Source organism: Crocuta crocuta, unplaced genomic scaffold (assembly GCF_008692635.1).
Source record: "Crocuta crocuta isolate KB4526 unplaced genomic scaffold, BGI_CrCroc_1.0 scaffold13, whole genome shotgun sequence".
In the NCBI taxonomy this organism is placed as follows: Eukaryota; Metazoa; Chordata; class Mammalia; order Carnivora; family Hyaenidae; genus Crocuta; species Crocuta crocuta.
The window spans coordinates 8721884-8745605 of record NW_027530007.1 but is presented as its reverse complement, the minus strand read 5'-3'; the positions used below and the strand labels follow the sequence as shown (position 1 = coordinate 8745605).

At 61.4% G+C, this 23722-nt stretch overlaps 5 protein-coding genes across 5 annotated transcripts in view; 3 read left to right on the top strand and 2 right to left on the bottom strand.

Moving 5' to 3' along the window:
- The window catches only part of ACAP3 (ArfGAP with coiled-coil, ankyrin repeat and PH domains 3), a 13317-nt gene extending 13155 nt beyond the window's left edge, over positions 1–162 (bottom strand). Inside the window, 1 exon segment of the mRNA XM_077763941.1 lies at positions 75–162. Within this exon segment, the coding sequence (XP_077620067.1) occupies positions 75–121 (47 nt within the window). The 5' untranslated portion in view covers positions 122–162.
- A 500-nt stretch (positions 163–662) lies between these two features.
- Positions 663–3527, top strand: PUSL1 (pseudouridine synthase like 1). The gene is given in 9 exon segments (XM_077763939.1): positions 663–733; positions 917–974; positions 1111–1298; positions 1470–1619; positions 1708–1878; positions 2716–2767; positions 2850–3012; positions 3119–3175; positions 3178–3527. Coding segments are annotated over 9 exon segments (1083 nt in total). The 3' UTR covers positions 3351–3527.
- A 141-nt stretch (positions 3528–3668) lies between these two features.
- Positions 3669–14967, bottom strand: INTS11 (integrator complex subunit 11). The gene is made up of 17 exons (XM_077763938.1): positions 14859–14967; positions 11949–12046; positions 11349–11422; positions 9832–10060; positions 7665–7763; positions 7547–7581; positions 7186–7324; positions 6595–6659; positions 6123–6312; positions 5712–5795; positions 5238–5327; positions 4966–5128; positions 4729–4836; positions 4584–4645; positions 4343–4485; positions 4137–4266; positions 3669–4009 (listed from the first exon to the last, which is right to left on the bottom strand). The coding sequence occupies exons 1-17, from the start codon at positions 14884–14886 to the stop codon at positions 3944–3946; spliced, it is 1803 nt and encodes a 600-aa protein (XP_077620064.1). The 5' UTR covers positions 14887–14967; the 3' UTR covers positions 3669–3943.
- A 5-nt stretch (positions 14968–14972) lies between these two features.
- CPTP (ceramide-1-phosphate transfer protein) lies at positions 14973–19008 on the top strand. Its single transcript, XM_077763940.1, has 3 exons — positions 14973–14998; positions 16938–17072; positions 17326–19008. The coding sequence occupies exons 2-3, from the start codon at positions 16951–16953 to the stop codon at positions 17846–17848; spliced, it is 645 nt and encodes a 214-aa protein (XP_077620066.1). The 5' UTR covers positions 14973–14998; positions 16938–16950; the 3' UTR covers positions 17849–19008.
- A 1526-nt stretch (positions 19009–20534) lies between these two features.
- TAS1R3 (taste 1 receptor member 3) lies at positions 20535–23722 on the top strand. The gene is made up of 6 exons (XM_077763771.1): positions 20535–20737; positions 20842–21142; positions 21234–21992; positions 22110–22313; positions 22456–22576; positions 22734–23722. The coding sequence occupies exons 1-6, from the start codon at positions 20535–20537 to the stop codon at positions 23720–23722; spliced, it is 2577 nt and encodes an 858-aa protein (XP_077619897.1).

Genomic DNA, 23722 nt, shown 5'->3' with positions numbered 1-23722 from the left:
AGCGACCCCCACCCCCCGCGCCCACCCGCGGCGACCCCGCCGACCACAAAGGGCCGCGCCGCCCTGGGGCGCACCTGAAGCGCGGCGAGTCCTTGATGCACTCCTCGAACTCCACCGTCATGGCTGCGGCGGCGCGCGGCGCTCACTGACACGAGGCCCGCGNCTCCCCTCCCTCCGGCCGCGGCCACGGCCACGGCCACGGCCACGGCCCCGCCTGGCTCCGGCCCGGACGCCCCGTCCTCCCGCGCCCTCGTTCGCTGGCCACCGCGGGCTGGGAAGGGAGTCGGGCCCAGCACCAGTCGCCGGTCCGCGAGGCGCGGGAGGGCGCGGCGCTGCCCGCTCCAGCAAAGCGGCCGTTACGCAACTCCCGGCATTTGCGGAACCCGCTTGCGCGGATCGTGGGGACGGACCCAGTCCAGGACGGTGGGGAGGGGGGGAGCGGGGNGGGGGGACGGGGGAGCGGACGGAGGAAGGCGTGCGCGTCCGCCGGAGCTCCTCCTGGGCGCCGCTGTCCGAATCCGTCCCACGCGCGCTTCAGCCCGCTGGCAGTTTGCACCCGCTCCCTAAGTCCGGCCCCTCCCCTGCCCCCGCCCACGGCCGCGGCGGGGCCGGCAAGTACTGGGAAGGGATGGCGCTAAGGCGCAGGCGCGGGCGCAGCCAGNATGGTTCCCGCCGCAGGCTCGGTGAGGGCGCGCTACCTCGTGTACTTTCAGTACTTGGGCACGGAGTTCAAGTACGTCCTCAGGACCGCCCATCCATGCCCGCGGCCCCGTGTCTCCCGGCACCCTAGGTGGGACCGGGGAGGTGGGGGGGAGCTAAATTTAGCACTCGACGCCGGGAAAGGGAACGGGCTTGCAGGGCAGCAGAGTGCGGGGCGGGCCTCCGTCCGCTAACCTGAGCCTCGCTCTGCCTGCAGCGGGGTCGCGGCCGTCAGGGGCTCCCAGCGCGCCGTCGGGGTCCAGAACTACCTGGAGGTGAGCTCCGCCGGCCACGCGCTCGGAATGGAAAGAGGGAGACCCAGGGTAGGGGCAGATGGGAGCCCCCGGGCCTCTGGGCTCTGGTCTTCGCCCCGTGCTGCCCACCCCGCCCCAGGCGGCTCTGTCCTCGCAGGAGGCTGCAAAGCGGCTGAATTCGGTGGTGCCGGTCAAGTTCACCATCTCCAGCCGCACGGATGCTGGGGTCCACGCCCTGAGCAACGCAGCTCACCTGGACATCCAGCGCCGCTCAGGCCAGCCCCCCTTCTCCCCCGAAGTCCTGGCTGAAGCTCTCAATGGCCACCTGAGGCACCCGGCCATCCGGTGAGTACCTGTTTGCTGTCTCCAAACTGGTCCACAGTGGATGGAGACCACAAGTCAGGAAGGACTTGGTGTCTAGACAGAACCTCTTGGAAGTGATGGAGATACCAAGGTGTCACTCGGGTTGGTGGGTGGGTAGGGGTCATTCCGCTATACCTGATCGTGCTCCCACAGGGTACTGCAGGCCTTCCGAGTACCTAGTGACTTCCACGCCCGCCATGCAGCCACATCCAGGACCTACCTGTACCGCCTGGCCACCGGCTGCCAGCGGCCTGATCAGCTGTCTGTGTTTGAACGAAACCGATGCTGGGCACTACGGGCAGAGTGAGTGTGGACGTGAGGGAGCAGGTGGGGGTTGCCAGGCCCACACGGATGGCTACTCCGTCCTGACCACTCACCTGCCTCCCTGCAGCTGCTTGGATGTAGATGCCATGCAGGAGGCTGCCCAGCACCTTCTAGGGACACATGACTTCAGTGCCTTCCAGTCAGCTGGCAGCCCGGCCACTAGCTCAGTGCGCACACTGCGCCGAGCCTCGGTGTCCCCTGACCTAGGCAGCCCCTTTGTCCTCCCCCAGGAGAACAGGTAAGTAACAGAGGGCACCTCGCACACCGGCCAGAGACTGGGGGAGCTGCATTTAGACTTAGCACCATCCTTGGTGAGGATGATACAGAGGCAGGACACAGCTGGAGCTGGGGACTCCCTGGGTACCCATCAGCCCTGATAGGGGAGATGCTGGTCAGCTCAGTGGCATGGCCCCAACAACCATCAACCTGCAGCTGTGCTCTCTGCCACTGGGCTGGGGTCCTGCCATGCTGGGGACAGAGAAAGCTCTTTCTCCAAGGGCGCCCAGCCCTGTCCAGCCCACTGTTCGTGGACTAGTAGATGGATCTTGGCAGCTGCTGAAAACACTTCGCTGAAAGAGAAGCACCAGGCCCGTGGCTCCAACCCTACCTGGCAGGCGGCTGGTTACACTGTCCCTGGGGCCTCTGGCCAGACGTCAGCTCTTGATTTCCAAACCTTCCCAGTCTGAGCCCACACTGAAGGGAGGAGGAACTTCTGCATGATCAGCTGAAGAGCCACTACCCTGAGGCTCGGGGCTCTGGTAGAGGAGTTGGCCATGCTCACCTCCCTCAGCTGCTCCAGAGCCGCACCAGGACCTCTGCCTCAGGAGCACCCCCACCTGAGGGTCCTGTCCCCACTGCCTCGGCCCCTCAGAAGGCTCTGCAACACCCCCCCCCCATTTGCAGTGTCTCTCTCACCAGCTTCACCTGAGGGCAGGGTGGCCACCGGAAGCCCATGGGGTGGAAGAGAGTGGGAACCACTCTTTCCCACCTCCCTCACCCTGCCCGCCTCCTCTGGGGCCACAGTGTGGACTGGGGGTTGTCCTGGCCCAGATGTCACAGGTGCCTCTATCTCTAGGTTGCAGTTCTGGAACCTGGAGTTTGAGAGCCAGTCCTTCCTATACAGACAGGTGGGCTCTGCCCTGGGGCTCCCAGGGATGGGGTGGACCCGAGGAGCTGGGCCACTATGGCAGTCTTGGCCTTGGGTTGCAGGTTCGGAGAATGACAGCTGTGCTGGTGGCTGTGGGGCTGGGGGCTTTGAGGCCCGCTCAGGTGAGGGTGATTTTGGAAAGCCGGGACCCCCTTGGCAGACACCAGACACGTGTGGCCCCAGCCTGTGGCTTATTCCTCAAGTCGGTGCAGTATGGGAGCCCCGGTAAGGGCAGGCGGCCTGGAAGAGTCCCTGCGGGCACCCCACCAACTGACCCCCTCCCAGGGCGGGGTGCGTGACGGACAGCCACAGCCCTCCTCTGTCCTAACAGGTGGGAATCCAGCCTGTGTTCAGTGGGAAAGCCAGGACCCCGGAGGCAAGGAAGCCCCAGCCAGGTTGGACAAAAAATCTCCAGCTGCTCCTAAAAGGAGGCAGCCTGGAGTGAGGTGCCTCCTTCCCCTGGGCCCTTAGACCCAAGCCGTACTCGTGACCTGGACCCTATGATCAAGTTCCCGGCAGGGAGGGAGGCTGAGGGGGCTCACCTCGAGTGGGGAGGGCCTTGAAGGGCAGAGGCTCTGCAGCCCAGAGGAAGCTGTGGACCCAGGGCCAGGCCCAGCCCCTGGAGGGAGCCTCTTGTGCCCTGCAGGCTTCACCCCATGGAGGCCCAGAGAGCCCCCGGGTGCCCGTGACACACTAGGCCCTGCCACTGAACCCTGCCCAGCTCTGCATGCCATGGAGGCGAGGAGGGACCAGCACTTGACCACCTAGGCCCGTGCCTGCTCCAAGTCCCCACATTCCTGAGCGCCCCGGTCTGCCCCAGGCGGGCTGCCGTGGGTAGACTGCAGGAGAAAGGTCTGGGCGTCAAGAAGGGAGCACCCATGTGGTCTTTGGTTCTATTTTTACTGGACATTGAATACCTCAGGAGCCATCCAGCCATGTCCTGAGGGCTCAGGAATAGAAATAAAGAGTGATGAAGTCCCCAGGCCGATTTCTTTCCTCAGCCAAAACTGGCCAATTGCATAGGCACATGACGTGGGTTGTGTCCTCACAGACAAGTGCTCTGACCGGCCGTGGGCTCCCATCCAGGAACACAGAGGGAAGACCCGAGGCACAGACACGGCTCTAGGAGGGAAGCCTAGGTCCCTCTGGCTGGTGGTCAGCTGGCAGCCTGGGGCAGGCCCTTCTTGAGCAGTGACGTGAGGTAACTTCCCAGCTCTTCATCCTGTAGCCAGATGCAAGAGGGGACGGTCATCTCCTCCTCCCTGACCACCACACCTGGGCAGACCAGGGTGATGGGGCGACCCCGCCTGTCCTGACTTGCTGGGCACAGCGCCTTTGAGGCCACTCACCTGGTAGGTCCAAGAGACCAGCAGCACCTTGGTGCCTGGGTCCTCTGAGTGGGCGGCAGCCTGGATGAGGATGGACTCCACGGTCACGGACCCATCGGGAAGGTGCTGCACACAGTGGTCCTTGAGGACGCTGCGGAGAAGCACAGTGAGACCTGCCTTGTGCCCCCCTTCTTACCACCCCAGGCCAGAAGGGGTTGGGTACCCACCTCTTCAGGTGGCTGTAGACCCGCAGGGCTGTCTCCTGCTCCTTGCGAGGGTCGTGCAGATGGACGCGGCATGTGAAGCGCAGCTGGTGCTCGGCGAGGCCCAGCTCCTTGAGGGCCTGCTCTGAAGACACTAGCCGGAAGTTCTGTGGGGCAGAGGCAGGTCAGGGGGCATGGGAGCGCCCTGCACGCCCCCCACCCCACACCCACACCCCCATCCCCGCCCTGCCCCACGCCTACTCACACTGTCTTTCATGATCAGAGTGCCGTGGAGGAGCCGGGGCTTTTTGGCATCAGGGAGCAGCCCTGCGGAGAAGGGGGCAAGGATGGGAGCTGTCATCGGGTCCACCCGCTGAGCCCTGCCCCTGCCCCGCCCCTGCCCTGCATACCCTGTGCCATCTCCCGCTTCAGCAGCCCCAGCGAGATGCCCACAGGGATGCTGGGGCTAGTGGGCAGCGTCACCGTCTCACCATTGGCTGGCATGTAGCAATTGACCCCTGGGCCAGAGAGGGAGGGTCAGAAAGCCTCAGTCAGGATCAGCTGGCTCTGCCCATGCTGACCCCACGGGCAGACCCTGCCCTGCATCCCATGTCAGCCCAAGCCCACCCCATGCCTGGGCTGCCTACGGAATTCCTGCTCAATCTTCTGCTTCAGGAACTCCATCTTCTTGGCCTCCCCATGTACCAGCAGCACGTTCTCGGGCTCTGCCTGGCCCACCAGCTGCATGATACCCTTGGCGTCGGCATGGGCACTGAAGGACATGTACTCCACCTGCATCTTGACCTCCAACTGCAGCATCACAGTGCACACAGGCCATTACCACAAGCAGCAGGCTCACAGGGCTCCCAGCCTACCCGTGTGGGGGGCCTGTGGGGCTCCCGGTGAAGTGGGGACTCACCACCTGCCGCCCTTCCATCTCCAGCTTGCGCTGCCCACTGAGGATCTTATGGCCCACAGTTCCCTGCACGCAGTAGCCCGGCATGATGACCTGGGGGGCAGGGAGGGATGGAGCTGGCGGCCACCCTGCAAATGGCACCATCCCCCCACTCCTGCCACGGGCTTCCTCTCTGTCTCTCCACCCTTGCTGCCTGTCTGAACCTGAACCTTTGATGGCCCCTGCCCCTTGCCAGCGGCTCCCCATCCCAGGCCTGAGTAGCACATCAGCTCAGGAAGCCAGGCTTTACTGCCTGATACAGACAAGGCGACACATAGCAAGAGTGCGAGCTGCCTGGGTTAGACACGGGGCCCCAGGATACTGAGCCCTGACCTGACAATAACACTGTCCCCAAGACGGGCGGAGCCCCTGCTCCCCCACCTCTGCCCAACCTCACAGGCCCTCGTAGGAGGTATACCTGGGGACCAGACCCCTTACCATGTTCTTCTCATTCCCTGCCCACTTCCGAAAGATCTGCAGGGACTGGCCGGCATGCAGCATGCCTGGTGTGGCAAACACGACCTGCAGGGTGGGCAGGGCACGGTCAGAGCAGCGGACACCCGCCTGGCAGAGACCCAGCACTGGCCAGGAGTCTGGCCCCTCCGCTGCCCTCAGTCTTTTGACCCTGCACCTGCCACAGGCCCCACCTTCTGACCACCCCATCTTTCCCCCAGCACAGTGCACCCCACTCTCTGCAGGCAGGACCACTCACATGTCCCAAACATGGAGGAGGTGCACACGTGTGGACAGCCAGTGCTGGTCCTGGGTGCCCCAGCCTGGGGCAGGCATGACTTGGTTACCACGGGCACAGGATGGCCATCCCCACCCCACTCCTGGCCAGGGCCTCACCATTGGACCCGGGTTGTCAGCAAATGCTCGGTCAAAGGCCTTGATGTGCTTAAACTCAAACATGTTCCTCTGGACAAAAGTCTTCCGGATCTTCTGGTTGGTCCAGGTTATGAAGAGCTTGTAGTAGTGGTTGGCCTTCTCCGTGAGGCCCGTGGAAAAGTAGATGGGGGCCTTTAGATTCATGCGCTCCCTGCGACAGTGCAGGGGCCACGGTGGAGGAGGACGCCAGGGCAGGGCCAGCCTGTGTCCCCCCCACACCCCCAGCCCGCTTCCTCCTATATGTCGGGTCTCACAGAGGGGATGTAGTCATGTGACTGGGGGGCCCTGGTGTGAACAACAGGACACTACAGACCTCCTGGCACAGGCAGGCACCCTAACAGATGTCAGTTACCCTGACTATCCTTGCCTAGAGCTGGACACAGACATGCCACTAGCGCCCAGGGCTCCCAGACACCGACTGGCTACCACCTACCAGAAGGTCTCCAGCAGGATGCAGAGCTCCTGAGCACGGCCCAGCGCGAACACAGGGATCAGCACCTACAGCGGGAGGGCAAGGCTGGCTCAGGCAGGAGGCCCTGGCATGCTGCCCACCCAAGTTAAGCCCACCTCTGATCACAGGGGGCAGCAGTTGCTCCCTGTGGCTGCCTTCGCAGGGAGCGGCTACTATAAACGCTGGCCCTGCTGGCAGCTTTGATGGCCAGAGCCTGCATCCAGTGAGAGGTCACAGCCAGGTATCCCTGAGAGCCAGAGGCCCTTTGGAGGCCATGGGAAAGGCCCTCACACTCTGCCCCAAGTCCTGCTCCCAGGCACAGTCCACCCCAAAATGACCACGATGGATGTTCTGGCCACCCCTGGGCTGGGATCTGAGATAAGGAGTGAATAAGCACCCCAGTGGTCTTCAGAGAAGTTTTTCCTAATGCTGAGAATACATTCCTCCCTGCATGCCCAGAACACACGGCACCCCTGTCCCCTGACATGCCGGAGGTGGTCCAAGGACCGTGGAGCACGGTCAAGGTGGCGCAAGGCCCAGAGCCCTGCCTGGCACCCCGCCTGCACCAGCTACCTTCCCGCCACGCTCCACAGCCTCGTGGACCTTCTTCAGGAAGTCTCGCTCCCGGCAGCGCTTGGAATCCCGGATGGTCGTGGCGTATGTGGATTCTGTGATGAGCAGGTTGGGGCGGCATTTGTCAATCCAGGCAGCTCTAGGACAGAGGTAGGCGTGGCCCAAGGTGGACAACCCACATGGCTGCAGGGCTAGGAACAATAAGGACCCCGCGAAGCCCCTCACCCTCTGACAGCGGGGGGAAGAGACTGTCACACACACAAGGGACATGCGGTGGACACAAGGCATCCAGCACACACCTGCAGGTCACTGCACTCCGGGGGCTCCCCACAGGATGAAACAAGCACATCAGCCTACTCACCCCAAATGCCGGTCCGGAGTCATATTATAATCACCCTGGCAAAGAACGTGGCAATAAGACAGGTGCCTCCTCCCCCAGGCCAGGCAGTCCCTCCTGCACCCCAGGTGCTTCCACTGACCGTGTAGACCACAGACTCTGAGCCCACTTTAATCTGGAACATGGCTGCCCCCAGCACGTGGCCTGCATAGTACGCCTTGATTTCGAGCTCATCATCCACCTACAGAGAAGAGGGCTCAACTCAGGTCTGCAGGCTATGCTGGCTTGAAGAGGATGGCAAAGGGGCCCCGGGGGCAGGGGGGGTACACTGGGGAGGCAGAGGGTGGGAGAGGACATGGTTCCTTCACCATTTCCTGTTTCTTACACACAACGTCCAGTTCTCAACCAAGAGCAACCAGACGTAAGAGATGGGATGACATCACGGAAAGCAAGAGACGCTACAGTCTAGAGAAGCAGACTCAGAGCTCCCAGAGTTTTCAGGCACGGAGCTGACGAGGGCCGGGACTGATACACTCAGAGAGATGGAAGACAAGACCAAGAATAGTGACCAAAAAACTAAAAATTTTTTTATTATTTTTTATTAACAAATTTTTTAAAGTTTGTATTTATTGCTGAGAGAGAGGGAGAGACAGCATGAGCAGGGGAGGGTCAGAGAGAGAGGGAGACACAGAATCCAAAACAGGCTCCAGGCTCTGAGCTGTCAGCGCAGAGCCCAATGTGGGGCTCGAACCCACAAACCGTGAGATCATGACCTGAGCTGAAGTCGGAGGCTTAAGTTGAACGCTTAACTAACTGAGCCACCCGGGCACCCCTTGTTTTATTTATTTCTGAGAGAGAGAGAGACAGTGTGAGCAGGGGAGGGTCAGAGAGAGAGGGAGTCACAGAATCTGAAGCAGGCTCCAGGCTCTGAGCTGGCTGTCAGCACAGAGCCCAATGTGGGGATTGAACCCATGAACCGTGAGATCATGACCTAAGCTTAAGTCAGAGGCTCAACTGACTGAGCCACCCAGAAGTCCCTAGAAATCATTTTAAAAAGTAGAAATTCTACACCAAAAATCATAATAACCCAAATAAAGAATTCAACAGATGGATTTAACAACACATCATATATGATCAAAAAGAGTACTAATACAGTAAAACACATAGAAAAGACTATCTAGCATGAACCACAGAAAGGCAAAAGCGTGAGGGAAGGTCTGGAGTAAGAGACCTAACACTCTGCAATCTGGGGCCCTGGGCTGAAGGAGAACAATGGAAGAACCTGATGGAAAGACATTAGGTCACAGATCTAAGAGGCTTCACACCTGGGCAGATTCAATGAGAACAAAACAACATTCAGGTCCTTTACAGCATCCAAAATCCACCCACCAAAATCCAAAGAGAAGGACATAATCCTACTAGCAGCCTAAGATTAAAGATTCTCTTCCAAACAGTGAATAGAAAGACATGTCCAAAGTACTGAGAGAAAATAATTGCCAAACCAGAATTTCACATGTAATGAAAAAAAGTCATTCAGGAATGAGGCTGAAGTAGACCCGTCTGCAAACAAATAAAAGAGATTCATTGGGGCGCCTGAGTGACTCAGTTAGTTGAGCACCCAACTCTTGATTTCAGCTCAGGTCATGATCCCAGGTCGTGGGATCAAGCCCTGCATTGGGCTCCGCACTGAGCATAAAGCCTGCTTAAAATTCTCTCTCTCTCTCCCTCTCTCTCTCTCTCTCTCTCGCTCTTTCTCTGCTCCCCCCGCCCACACATACACATGCATGCTCTCTCTTTCAAATCAAATAAACTTAAACAGTAAACACAAATTTAAAAAACATTTAAAACAGACCTTAAACTAAGAAGCATTGTTAAAAATAAATACACGTACTTGTATTGACAAGAGATTCAACCAGCAGGATGAAACAACCCACAATATACAGGCACCTAATACCAAGCAAAACCCACGGACTCTAAGGGGAAACAGACAAATCTAGCTTGTGGTACTACCCGATTTGACTGCATTTGCCTGCTGAAAGCCTCCACCTTCCTCTGTGACCCACACACAGTAGTTACTGAGACAAAACCCAAACTCCACAGCTAGGCCTGGGTGCCCTCCACGGCTTGCCCGTCTCTGTCCAGTCTCCACCGCCCTCTGCCCCTGGCCGGAACACGTGGTCAGGCACACAGCTGGGTGAGCAGCAGAGGCTCCGCGNACCGCCTCTGGCCTGGGACCCCACGTGCTTGCCCACTGCTGCCTCCTAGTGGCCCCAGACAGAGAGTGGGATGGGTTCTGTTAGGACCCTGACCTGGACCGTCTGGTGGAGGTGGACAGCTACCACCTTCTTCATACAGTCTTTGATCATCTGGGAAGTGAAGAAGTTGGCTTCGCCCTTCTTGTCCACGGCGATCTTGCGGTAATCCTCCAGCAGGATGGGGCAGATGGCCTGGGTGGGGTGGGTCATGTAGATGGGCCCGTCGTAGCCCACCATCTCGCTGAAGTAGGGGAGGGCCCCACAGTGGTCCAGGTGGAAGTGGCTGAGGGTGCAGCACAGTCAGCCCAAGGCCACTGCTCCCTGGCCAAGCCCGCCCCCACAGCCCCTCCCCACCAGTGCCAGGTACGTGGTCACTCCACCAATTCCTTCATCTGCGCATGGACTGCCCACTGTGTGTCAGAGGCTGTCCTAAGTACCGCAGGGTGAGGACTGAGCGAAGCCGACGAAACTGCCGCCTTCCCGGAACCTACGATCTAAGTGTCTGGCGAAACAGTGAGCATTAAAGAGGTAATGCTTGTATCAGAGGTGCCCATTTTCTATAGCGAGATAGAAAGTAGCTAAGAAGGGGACAGGGCATCCAGAGAGCTGCCATCGCTGGCAGATGACGGGAAGACCCCATGGCATGCGAGTCAGGCCGGGTGGAGCGCTGTGTCCACAATGGAGCAGACCCGCTGCATGCAAGCCCACATCCAAGAAAGGACTGAGACCACAAGAGCCTCACAGTGGCTGGAGACTGGGGCTGCCTGCGGCCAGCAGATCCTCAGGCTTGCAAAGTGCAGGGAGAAGACCAGCAGGAGGCTGCTCTGGTCAGCCGGCCACATGCCAAAGGTCACGGTGAGGAAAAGGGCTGGACCCATGAACTGTGGGCTGTCTGGGTGGAGCGTGAGGAAGAAGAAAGCAGGAGCCCCATTCAGCCAGGCTGGAGGGTCAACCGTCACCAGAGGAGAGCCAGCCCATGAGACTGGAGGTCAGGGGCACAGTAGATGAGGATGCGTGGGAAGGACTGAGGGTCGAGGACGGGCAGGGAGGGCGTAGTCACTGCTGCCAAATGCTGTCGAGAGGCTGACCAAGGAGGCCTGAGAAGCCGCCCAGGAGTTCACAGGTGAAATGCGCCATCTTTGCATTGGAGGCAGTGGCCTCCCTGGCATGGGCCTATTGCCCTAACACAACCTCATCTTCTTGGGCACCCGGGGCTCTCGTCCCTGACACTCAGGGGCATAGCCAATAGGCCCACACAGTACAGAGCGTCCCTTGGCTCCACAGGGCTGACCAAAGCCTGTCAAGGGGCAACCATGAACACCTATAAGCTCCCGCAAAGACACAGCCCCCAGGACCACTGTTCAGAGGGGGAGAGGGCCAGCCCTGGGGGTGAGCCACACAGGCAACCTGGAGCAGACCTGGGCCTGCAATGGCCCACAGCGTGCAGCCACCACGGGCCCCGAGGTGCTCTTCTGAACTCCTGAGGGTCCCCGAAGTGGGCTTAACCCCGAAGTGGGGTTAGATGTGAGCTGACGTCCCAATACGGTGCCCAGCAGCCGATGGGCGCTCACCTGATGATCACACAGTCCAGGAAGTCGGTCAGCCGGCCATTGCGAGTGATGTAGGAGAAATCAGGGAAGCGCCTCTGAGAAGCCAAGAAAAAGGGTCAGAACGTGGCTGCCCTGGGTCTTCAGGTGATGGAAGCGCAGAGCAGCCAGCACGCCAGGGAGCGGCTCCCAGCAGGGGAATAAAGGCACAGCTGAGCCTGGACACTATCTCCCACCCCACCCCACCCCCAGCAGGCCACACCAGGGCCACTGACCGTTCACAGCCTCTGAAAACAGGGAGGGGTCAAACTGCCAGAACCAGTGGCCGAGCCAGAAGCCCTGGGAAGCACTCAGCCACCCCACATGCGTCAGGAGCCTGAGGGCCCCTGCTCCGGGGCAGATCATGCAGGGTACCCCATCTGTCAAGTGATGGGGCTGGGGGCTTCCAGGGAAGGCAGCGACCCCAGACCCACCTGTGTCCTACCACTGACCACTTGCCCAAACTATCCCTACTCCATGGGTCACAGCCCGAGGCTCTGAAGCCTGGGATCCTGCTGAAAACAGCAGCAAGGAGCAGGCGGGGTGAGGTCCCTCCAGGGACCTCCATCTTCCCTCAGGACTCACGTCGTCATTGAAGCCCATGTGCATTCCGCAGTCCAGCATGACATTCTTGCCCCCGATGGAGACCAGGATGCAGCTTCGGCCCACATCCTGGCCAGCTCCTGGACGGGAAGGTGGGATGAGGTGCTGCCATCCCCTTCTCCCTTCCCCATGTCCATTTCCCTGCTGCTGCAAGTGATGGCCCCAGCCACCTGCCTCAGACCTCCACTGGGCACTCTGGGTCCATGGCCCTGCGGAGCCCTCAGTGGGCTGGGAAAAGTGGTCCCCCATGGCTGCTGTGTGGATGACAGGTGAGGCAAGAAGCACCATCACCTCCACACACAGGCCAGGGAAATGTGCAGGGAAGGGACAAAGCGCCAAGCGAGTTCTAGCCCATGTGCCCTCCCCTGCTGCACCTCCGAGCCTCGGGCCCTGCCACTACCACCTAGGTCAGATGGAAAAAGCCCCTCACCTCTTGAGGGAGGAGCCCACCTGCTGCAGCTGACCTGAACCGTCAGGCCAGGGGCTGTGCCAACACGTGCTGGACTGTGGTCCTGGCACTTAATAGGGGTGAATTATTCCTCACCATCCCTCTTGAAACCTCAACTAGGGCCATATCTGGGCTGTGGGGCCCCTCCCCCAGGGCCTACTCCCAGAAGGAATAAAGCACCTCCAGGCAGTGCCACTGCAGAGGGACACCTGTGTGCAGCTTTAGCCCAGGCGTGGGGAGACAGGGCCCCAGCTGTCCAGCAGTGACCAACTACAGTGGCCTCAGTGCAGATGCCCCATCACTGCACCCCCGCAGACCACCCCCAGTCCAGACTTAACCTGAATCCTAGCCATGTTCTTGACTTCAAATCCTACCCAGCTGCTCCAGCCGCAGCAGGGCACATCCCAACCATCTCTTCTGGCCATGTGTCACCTCCTCTGGGGTCTGGAGGTCCAGGAAGAAAGGGACATAGCCCTGCAAGGCCTGATGTCACCAAATGACCTGCTTTCTATCCTGATCCTACAAGCCTCCCTCTACCAGTCACCTGAACCTTCTGTTAGCACCACTCACACCAGGGTGACCAGGCCATGCCTCAGAGCAGGACCCTGGCTGGTCCTTGAGAAGCTTCCATCACCCATGACAATAGGTGATCCTAGCCAAGTGCTCAGCCACAGGCAGTGGCCTGGAGGTCTCTCAAAGGTCGGCTCCTGCCCCACCAGGACGATGGCAGGGTCTCAGATGTCTGCCCCCTAAAGTTGTACCCAGAGGCCCTCCAAACATTTGTGACAGGGGCTGCCTCTCTTTACAGAGGACGTGAAGTCACAGAAGTCATGGGGTCAGCTCATAGGCACACGGCTCCTAAGCACGGGGCCAAGGATAGTTTCCTGGACTCCAGAGCTCAGCTCTGAGACACTGGCCACCTCCCCCCACCAGGACCCACAACAATCCCAGGGAGCAAGGACAGTGGCCGTAACCGAGCAGGAATGTGGGGAACAGAGTCTACGGCACACAAAAAGGGGGCAGGGCTCTGGAGAAAATAAGAGACACCGTGTCCGCACCAGCTGATGCTCTAGGGCAAGGAAACGATGACCACACACAGAAGACACACACTGAGTGCACCATGGAGACTAAGGCAGAGAAGGGGACCCAAAAACTTCCAGAACCACACCAGGCAAGTCCTCCCTAAAATGACTTCTGAGTAGTGTGGAGAAGGACAGACAGATGGGAGGGACAGCTGCACAAAGGCACTGTGGTAGGAGGGACCTAGGAGTATGTGACCAGGGAGCCCATGAGGTACAAACTGGCAAAGGAAAAGAACAGAGAAATAGTTCTGTTTTGATGGTGCTATGGCCTTGGGAGCACACCCGGGGCAGATCTAGGGTAACAGAAGCAGTAGAAAGAACTGTTCAAGGAGAACAGAGGCCGAATCATGAAGGGGCAGGTCCCGCAGAGGCCCCTGGAGGGGAGCCAAAGGCAGGGAAGAGTGTGGGTCCCTGCAGCCAGAGAGGACCCTGTGCTAACAGCTGCCAGAGTCTGTGTGGGTGACCTGCATGGCAGCATGGAGCTGTGTACTCTGACTGGCATGCTAGGGGCAGGGGCGTCCACAGCTCAGGGTCCATACAAAGGGCTGGGTGCGCTATTGTGAGGAAAAGCGCATACCCTGAGAAAGGATATGGAGCTGCATGGAACATCTGTACAGGAAAGTGCTCCCCACACACAGCCCAGCGGAGGAGGCACGTTCTGCAACAGCACTGAGCAGGAGTGCTGGAAGGATGCCCAGAGACATCTAGAGGGTTGGCCACCAAAATGATAACCCCGGTTGTTTCTGGGACTCTGGGTTTGCAGTGATCTTTCATCCTTCGCAGTGTTCTGCACTGTTTGGGCTTTCTAAAATGTGCATTTGTATCTTTTACAAGATGCAAAACTTTTTTTTTTTTTTTTTTAACGTTGCACAAGTCAAGTAAGACAAGGGCTGAACCGAGAGTGGGTGGCTGGCCTCGGCCCGCGGGAAGCCGCAGGTACAGGTGCGAGACCGATGCGGGAGGCGGAAGGAAAGAGAGGCAGGGAAGAAAGGCGACCTAAAGCATCGGTCCGTGTGGACAAACGCCGGCGCAGCGAGGATGGAGGCCCTGCGCCTCTACGGTGCGGCGCCCAGAGGGCAGACCCCAGGTGAAGGTGCAGAGACAGTCGCTCAGGCCTGCTTTTCCCCGGGCGGAAAGCTGGGGGCGCAGCGGGCCGCGACACGGCCCCAAAGCCGTGCCTCCGGCGCTCCTCCGAGCTTCTCCACACAGAGCCTGAGCCGGGAGCGGGGGTCCGGCCCGAGGCCTCCGAAGACGACAGCTGCGGCCTCCGGGAACGAGGCCGGCCCTCTGCGCTCCCGCGACGCTGCCCCAGACCACCGCCGGGCCCCGCGACCGCTGGCCGGCCGAGCGCGTCTCACTCACCCAAGGGAGTGACCCTGATCTCGGGCATGCTGCCGGGCGCGCTCCCAGGCCCCGTCACCTCTGCGCTCACCGAGCCGGCGGGACCACTTTGGCCCTACGACAGCCCGGATCCGAGNGCAGATACCAACCGAACTGTGCAGGTGGGCCTGGGCGTCCCCAAGGGGCCAGGCGCGGGAGGGAGCGGCTTCCACGGCGCCCCGGACGCCGGGCTCTTGCTCAATCCCTGGGCCGCGGCTGGAGCAGGATCCCCGAGGCCGCACTCTACCCGCGCCCCGGCTCCCAGCCCCGCGCCGCCTGGAGCTAGCTCCCTTCCCGGACGAAACTTGCAGAGCTTCCTGAACAGGCCCTCGCTCCTGCCGGCTGGGCCTGGGGTGCCAGGGTGGGTACCCCCTTCTCCGGTGAGGGCCTTCAGCCTGCTGTCAGCCATAGAGCTGGGGCGCTCAGGCAGCTCTCCTGACAAGACTTGATCTTGCGCCTGTGAGCTGCCCCTGGGGAAGCCTTGACGGTGCCCTGCATCACCTCCTCAGAGCTGGCAGGCTGCCTGCCCCGGCTGTACAGTCAGTGTCCTTCCTGTTGTTTCCAAGCCCTGAAAGGCTCCCAGCAGATCCTCTTGGCTGCTGGCTCAGGTTCTGGACAGGAAGGCCAGGCCCACAGGATGTCTGGCGGCCAGGAAGGTAGCCCTGAAGGCTTCAGAGACCATCTGGTCAGTGGAGAGAAGACAGGCCCTGAGAGGGGAGGGGCGTGCCGGAAGTTTCTGGAGCACCACCTTCCTGAGGCCAGGCACAGCGGGTTCCCCACACCTGAAGACAGGGTGAGCTCACCTCTGGGGGCTCCGCCCAATGCCAAGCATGTGGCCCAACCCACGGGGCCTCCAGGGCCTCAGCAGTCACTAGGCCCCATCAGATGCCTTTGGCAGCCTGGGTGGTGGACAGGGCAGGCCGTGCTGGCCTGTTTCCCCAGAAATGAAGGACCAAGTCTCAAGGCAGTGAGTTACCTGCCTCCGGAGTGGAAGACAGAACCTGCAAGGTCACCCAGGTGACCAGGTCACCCTGGCTGGGGTTCCTGCCCCCCCTCCCCCTTGCGGAGAAGCCCTGCAGGGCTCCCAGCACTGAGGGACAGGACTGCATCCTGGATGGTGAGACGCAGCCGAGTCCCCAGGGACCATCAGAGCCCAACTGCGGTGCTGGCCCTGGGCGCCCAGGACAACAGGGCTGGGTTGCCCAGGGATGCCCCCTCAGTACGTGGACGGTTGAATGATTATGGAGTAACTATGTTAATGTGAGCAGAATCTAGGGCAGGACTCTGGCCTGGGGCACTTCCGGAAGTTTCCTTGTGGCTGCCTTCAGAGTGTAGAAGGAACTTTGGCCTGGCCATCTTTCTGCATGGGACCCGTACAGCTCCAGTAGGAAAAGATTGGCATCTGTCTGTCTGGCAGTGCTGACTCTGCGGCCCCTGCTCTGGCTCTCGGGAAGGACACAACCTACCTGTCCACGCCTCATGGCCCTCCACCTCACTCTACTGTCTCTTTTTCTATAGCACTCATCTCCTTTTACTTGCCATGTTGGAATTTTCTGGTTTTGTTTCTGTGTGACAACCTGCCCAAGAATGTCACCCTGATAGGCAGGGCTGTTTGTCTCATGGGGTGTCCAAGTGCCTGGGAGAGCAGTTGGCTCTGGGCAGGGACTCAGCAGGTGTTTCTCCAACTGGTGAAAACAGGTGCAGTCTGGCGCAAGGGACAAGCAAGAACACATGCCGTAGGTGAGACCAGCACAGTGCTGGGACAAACCTGAGCGACGCACGGGGCCCCGCTGACACCTGTGGGCATGCATTCCAGGCAAAGGGCAGCATCAGGCCACTGAGCTCGAGCTTGTGGCCCAAGCAGAGTGAAGCAGGCCCCAGGAGAGAAGGGGGCTGACCCAGGATGGGTTCCACAGTGGCTTTTCATTCGGGGGGCGGGGGGCCACAGGATCCCAGCTGTTGCTTTCTGACTGCTCCGCCCCCCACCCTGAAATGATGACTCAGGGAGTGAGCTGGCTCACGGGGAGACAACCCACCAGCCTGATTCCCTGTGTGTTTCAGTGTGTATTGAAAAATGGGTGACTTGGAGTCGGACTTCAATCTGAAAGTCGTCTTAGTCAGTTTCAAGCAGTGTCTCAACGAGGAGGAAGAGGTGCTGCTGGATCACTACCTCGCTGGCTGGAGGGGGCTGGTCAGGTACATTCGGGGGCACTGCCTTGCGGGCCCCCACACAAGGACGGGGCCTTTCTGACCACACTTCCCACGTGCTATACTGTGCACCGTGCACACCAGGCTCCTGCCTGCCCGGGGCTGCACAGCTGCTCTCATGCGCCAGCTGGCTGGCAGCACCAAGGCTTGTCACCCCTGCCTGCAAGTGGACATGTACCCCAGGAGGTGGGGGGATGTCTCCCCTGCACCCTGGGCTGAACTCCTGCTTCCCCTCAAGCAGGTTCCTGAACAGCCTGGGTGCCATCTTCTCCTTCATCTCTAAGGATGTCACCGCAAAGCTGCAGATCATGGAGCGTCTGTGCAGCGGCCCACAGCGGGAGCACTATAGCAGCCTGCAGTCCATGGTGGCCTACGAGGTGGGCAACCAGCTGGTGGACCTGGAACGGCGTTCCCACCACCCCGACTCAGGCTGCCGGACGGTGCTCCGGCTGCACCGTGCCCTGCGCTGGCTGCAGCTCTTCCTGGAAGGTCTGCGCACCAGCCCCGAGGACGCACGCACTGCCGTGCTGTGCACCGACTCCTACAACGCCTCTCTGGCTGCCTACCACCCCTGGATCATCCGCCGGGCCGTCACCGTGGCCTTCTGTACGTTGCCCACTCGCAAGGTCTTCCTGGAGGCCATGAACGTGGGGTCCCCAGAGCAGGCTGTGGAGATGCTGGGCGAGGCCCTGCCCTTCATTGAGCATGTCTACAGTGTCTCCCAGAAACTCTACACTGAGCATTCCCTGCTGAACCTGCCCTGAGGGCAAGCGGGCGAGGTGGGGCATGTTTCTTCTTTCCAGAGCTGGGCTGGGGCGGCCAGAACCCATCAGGCCCACCATGGAGATGTGTGGATGCCCCAGGAATGGGAAAAACACTTTCCCCTGCCAGCTGAGCTACAGGCCCCGCATAGCCCACCCAGCCTGTGCTTCTAGGCTGCAGCACAAGGGCTGTGACAGAGAAGGCAAGCCCTGGCCATGCCATCTGCTCCTCCCTTGCCTTGCTCTGCCCAAGGGTGTCTTTGTTTTACCCTCTACCAAGTTACATGTGTCCAATCAGGCCTCGTCCGGATGGGTGAAGTGCAGAAGGCAGGGAGGGTGAGGGCAGTATCAGTCTTCGTGCAAAACCCTGAAAAGCTGCCCCCTGCCTGTGAGCCAAGTCCATGAAATGGGGCAAAGTCACAGGTCCCCACAGTGCAGAGACTTCATCCTGCTTGCCAGCAAACTCATCCAGCAGGTGCTTATCCATCCCTGGCCCATCTCAGCGGCAGGCCCTGGGTGCAGTGTCTGTGCCCAGGTGCCCCGGGCCCCTCCACACGGGGCTGGCTGTCCTCAGGGCAGGGATGGGACCCCTGGGCAGCAGTGGGCAATGCAGGCTGGCTCCCTGCCCTCACCTCCCTGTTAGCCAGGGTCCCACATGTCCTCAGCAGCAACAGCCAGCAGCCCAAGCCCTGAGCAGAGGCCTGCCCTGCTTCTAGCCCTGCACACTTAATCAGCAGCCCCTGCAGCCACCCTGTCATTCGGGGGCTCCCCCATCCAGCTGCGTGTGAGTCTGCACAGCACAGCTCCAAAGCTCTAGGGAGCCCACGACTGCACTGGTCCAGTGCTGGCCTCTCCCCACCATCCGACAAGATGCTGCGCTCCTTCCTCCCTGCCCCCGGCTGCCCGTCCCCATGGCCCTCAGGAGACCCAGGGTGATGGCCAGAGCCTGCACCCTTCTGCCTGGCTGATAGGCCAGCCGTCACCGGGCACTTGGGGGCCAGGTGTCTCCTACTGGCTCTTCACTGTGAGCACAGGGCCCTCGGTGCTGAGGGGACTGTATCTGCCCTACAGAGATATGCAAGACTGTGAGCCTGCAGAGACCTCGGGAATGTATAATACAGGTGATGGATTTGTGAACAGCAATAAATTCCACTTGTAGAACAGGTGCCGCGCCCCAGGATGGGTTTGCCGAGTCAAGTACCTGTTTACTGAAGGGGGGGGGGGGGGGGCCTGACCCTGTGGGGGCTGAGACCCCACTGCCAGGCTCACTGGGCAGTGGCAGCCAGGGGGACCTGAGGGTGTCATGGCCAGCGTTGCGCAGGGGGATGCTGCCCGTCTGTGCTTGTGCCGGCTTTAGCTTGGCCCCCCGGGTCCCCGCCAAGGTCCACATTATCCCCATTTTGTAGTTGAGAAAACAATCACACAAGGGCCTGGGTTGGAAGGGGAGCTGCCTTGTCCCGCAATAGTGTTCGGGACACATGTCAGACCCAAACAGTCCGGTGCCACCTCCCCCACCCCCAGGTCCACTGCGTCGCCCTCTCCAGCACTGCCCGAGGCACACTCCGACCACAGCGCCATATGGCGCCAGAGCCTGGGAGGACAGCCCGGGGCCCACACGTGCATGCAGTCGTTCAGGCGCCACGCTCTGCATACGTGGCGTGCACTTGTGTGTGTGCTATGCGCGCAGGTTCAGTGCATCGCGTGTGGGTTATGCACATGGATGTCTGTGTCCTGAGCGCACCATGCAGCAGGGGCCAGATCCCAGACTACCTCCTATGAACACCGGCCAGGGCGGAGCTCTCCCGCTCCGCTCCAGGGGCGTCAGTAGCCTCCCTCACTTCCTCCAGGTGCCTAGTGGGCAAATCCACCCCTGAGCCTGGCGCCGGTCCCCAGGCACCCAGAGGCTAAGTGGGAATGCTGGCAATCGCCGGGGCTCCCCTGCGCACACCTGGTGCTGACCCAGCTTCAGAGGCTCATTTGGCTGTGGCCTTTCCTCCCTCATTTGCATGCACTGTCCTGCAGGCCTAGCTGTTTGTCCCCCAGAGGGAGGCACGTGCCATCTCAATAGCTCAGGCTCAGTATGGGCACAGCCAGGCTCAGGGGCCCCAAAGTTTCCAGGCCTCAGACCCCTAGCAGAGCAACGGCCCAGACCTTCAAGCTGCGCTGCTCCCACCCTGGGGCCCTCCCCACCCCAGCCACAGGGTGGAGACCAGGATGACTGGCTGGCCGCTGTCCTGGCTGGTCCCCTGAGCCTGCAGATGGAGCCCCCCACCCCCGGCTGCTAACAGCCCTCCCCAAGGCTGGAGACCGGTGTTTCCGTACCTACTCCTCAGGGCACTGGCACTTCCCACAGGCAGCTGGAGCCCCCGGAACCCTCTGACAGAGACACCCTGAGTGTCCTCCCCCCGCTTCCAGGAATGGGGTGGGTGCAGAGGGGCTTGGGCACAGGTAGGTAACAAGATTATGGTCAGTGGTTGCTCAGCCAGAGAGCCTGGTTGTGGCATCAGGATCAAAGAGTCCAGAGAGTGCAAACCTACGGGGCCAGGAATCAAGGGTGTCTCCAGGGGGCCCCCAGGCTCAGCAGGTGCAGACAGGCGAGGACTTTGCAAAGCAAATTCCCTGCCCAAACCCCACCCCAAGTCTTTATATCTGGGGCCCCCACCCTGTTGTCTCATTTGCCATCCCCGCCATGCCCGGCCTCGCTCTCCTGGGCCTCACGGCTCTCCTGGGCCTCACGGCTCTCCTGGGCCGTGGGAAGGGTGCCCCTCTGTGCTTGTCCCGGCAGCTCAGGATGCAAGGGGACTATGTGCTGGGCGGACTCTTCCCTCTAGGTTCAGCCGAGGGTACAGATCTTGGAGACAGGCTGCAGCCCAATGCCACCGTGTGCACCAGGTAGGAATGCAGGGGATGGGGAGCGAAGCGGGGAGTGGCTTGGGTCGGGGGTGCTCCTGAGTAGGGGTGAGGTCTCGGCCACCCGCAGCCCTGTGTGGCCCCAGGTTCTCATCTCTGGGCCTGCTCTGGGCATTGGCCATGAAGATGGCGGTGGAGGAGATCAACAACGGGTCTGCCCTGCTGCCCGGGCTGCACCTGGGCTATGACCTCTATGACACGTGTTCGGAGCCTGTGGTGGCCATGAAGCCCAGCCTCATGTTCATGGCCAAAGCAGGCAGCTGCAACATTGCCGCCTACTGCAACTACACGCAGTACCAGCCCCGTGTGCTGGCTGTCATCGGGCCCTACTCGTCAGAGCTCGCCCTCGTCACCAGCAAGTTCTTCAGCTTCTTCCTCATGCCTCAGGTGCGCGCCCCCACCTCCGCCAGTGCCACCCGCCCCACTGGCCCCACGCGCAGGAGCCCCCACATCAGGAGGTGCCTCCCGGCCTCTGCAGGTCAGCTACGGTGCCAGCACGGACCGGCTGAGTAACCGGGAGGTCTTCCCATCCTTCTTCCGCACGGTGCCCAGCGACCAAGTGCAGGCGGTGGCCATGGTGGAGCTGCTGCAGGCGCTCGGCTGGAACTGGGTGGCGGCATTGGGCAGCGATGACGAGTATGGCCGGCAGGGCCTGAGCCTCTTCTCCAGCCTGGCCAACGCCAGGGGCATCTGCATTGCGCACGAGGGCAGCCTGCGGCTGGGCACCGTGCAGAGCCTGCTGCACCGGGTGAACCAGAGCAGCGCGCAGGTGGTGGTGCTGTTCTCCTCCACGCAGGCGGCCCGCACCCTCTTCAGCTACAGCATCCGCTACAAGCTCTCACCCAAGGTGTGGGTGGCCAGTGAGGCCTGGCTGACCTCGGACCTGGTCATGACGCTGCCTGGCATGGCTGAGGTGGGCACTGTGCTCGGCTTCCTGCAGCAGGGCGCCCCGATCCCCGAGTTTCCATCCTACGTGCAGACCCGCCTGGCCCTGGCCGCCGACCCCGCCTTCTGCGCCGCGCTGGACGCTGAACAGCCAGGCCTGGAGGAGCACGTGGTGGGGCCACGCTGCCCCCAGTGTGACCACATCACACTAGAGAACATATCTGCAGGGCTGCTGCACCACCAGACCTTCGCTGCCTATGCGGCTGTGTACGGCGTGGCCCAGGCTCTGCACAACACACTGCTCTGCAATGCCTCGGGCTGCCCCACGCGAGAGCCTGTGCAGCCATGGCAGGTGAGGGTGAGGAACTTCCCCCGGACACTCTTGCGAGTGGGGGATCTTGGGGGGAATCTGGGCTGGCAGCACTCCTGGCCCAGCCCCCCCCCCCACCTGCTCCAACACACCCACCAGCTCCTAGAGAACATGTACAACATGAGCTTCCGTGCACGCGGCCTAGCACTGCGGTTCGATGCCAGCGGGAACGTGAACATGGATTATGCCCTGAAACTGTGGGTGTGGCAGGACCCGACACCCGAGCTGCGCACCGTAGGCACCTTCAACGGCCGCCTGGAGCTCTGGCACTCCCAGATGCACTGGCACACGCCGGGGAAGCAGGTGAGCGCTGGGTAGCCGGTCCCCGGCTGCACAGCAGCTTTCCCCTCNGCGGGGGGGGGGGGGGGGGCCGCAGGGGACGGGCCGCAGGTCCGGGCAGGCACACCCAGCCGAGCACGGCCTGAGCCCTGAGGCCCTGTGCCAGCAGCCCGTGTCCCAGTGCTCCCGGCAGTGCAGGGAGGGCCAGGTGCGCCGTGTGAAGGGCTTCCACTCCTGTTGTTACGACTGCGTGGACTGCAAGGCAGGCAGCTATCAGCGCAACCCAGGTGAGCACCTCCCTGAGGTTGAGTGCGGGCAGGGACCCACACGGTCTCACGTCCTGGCTCCAAGTCCAACTCTGAGGCCAGGGCAGGTGGGAGTGAGGCGGAGGAGCCTGTGCCCCCCGCCCCCCCGCAGTGCCCCCTCTCTCCTCCCACACCACAGGTGACCTCCTCTGCACCCAGTGTGACCAGGACCAGTGGTCCCCGGACCGGAGCACGCGCTGCTTCCCCCGCAGGCCCATGTTCCTGGCGTGGGGGGAGCCGGCTGTGCTTGTACTGCTCATGCTGCTGGCTCTGGCGCTTGGCCTGGTGCTGCTGGTCCTGGGGCTCTTCATCTGGCACTGGAACAGTCCGCTGGTTCAGGCCTCAGGTGGGCCATGGGCCTGCTTTGGCCTGGCCTGCCTGGGCCTCGTCTGCCTCAGTGCCCTCCTGCTCCCTGGCCAGCCAGGCTCTGCCAGCTGCCTGGCCCAGCAGCCCCTGCTCCACCTCCCACTCACTGGCTGCCTGAGCACGCTCTTCCTGCAAGCGGCCGAGATATTTGTGGGGTCAGAGCTGCCGCCAAGCTGGGCCGATGAGCTGTGTGGCCACCTGCGGGGGCCCTGGGCCTGGCTGCTGGTACTGCTTGCTATGCTGGCAGAAGCCGCATTGTGTGCCTGGTACCTGGTGGCCTTCCCGCCAGAGGTGGTGACAGACTGGTGGGTGCTGCCCACAGAGGCGCTGGTGCACTGCCGGGTGCGCTCCTGGATCAGCTTTGGCCTGGTGCATACCACTAACGCCACGCTGGCCTTCCTCTGTTTCCTGGGCACTTTTCTGGTGCAGAGCCGGCCAGGGCGCTACAATGGCGCCCGCGGCCTCACTTTTGCCATGCTGGCCTATTTCATCACCTGGATCTCCTTTGTGCCCCTCTTTGCCAATGTGCACGTGGCCTACCAGCCCGCCGTGCAGATGGGCGCCATCCTCTTCTGTGCCCTGGGTATCCTGGCCACCTTCTACCTGCCCAAGTGCTACCTGCTGCTTCAGCGGCCGGAGCTCAACACCCCTGAGTTCTTCCTGGGAGACAATACCAGAGGACAGGGCAGCAGTGGGGGGCGGGGGAGGGGAGACTCGGGGCAAAAACAAGCGGCCCCTGATCCAGTGACCTCACCTCAGTGA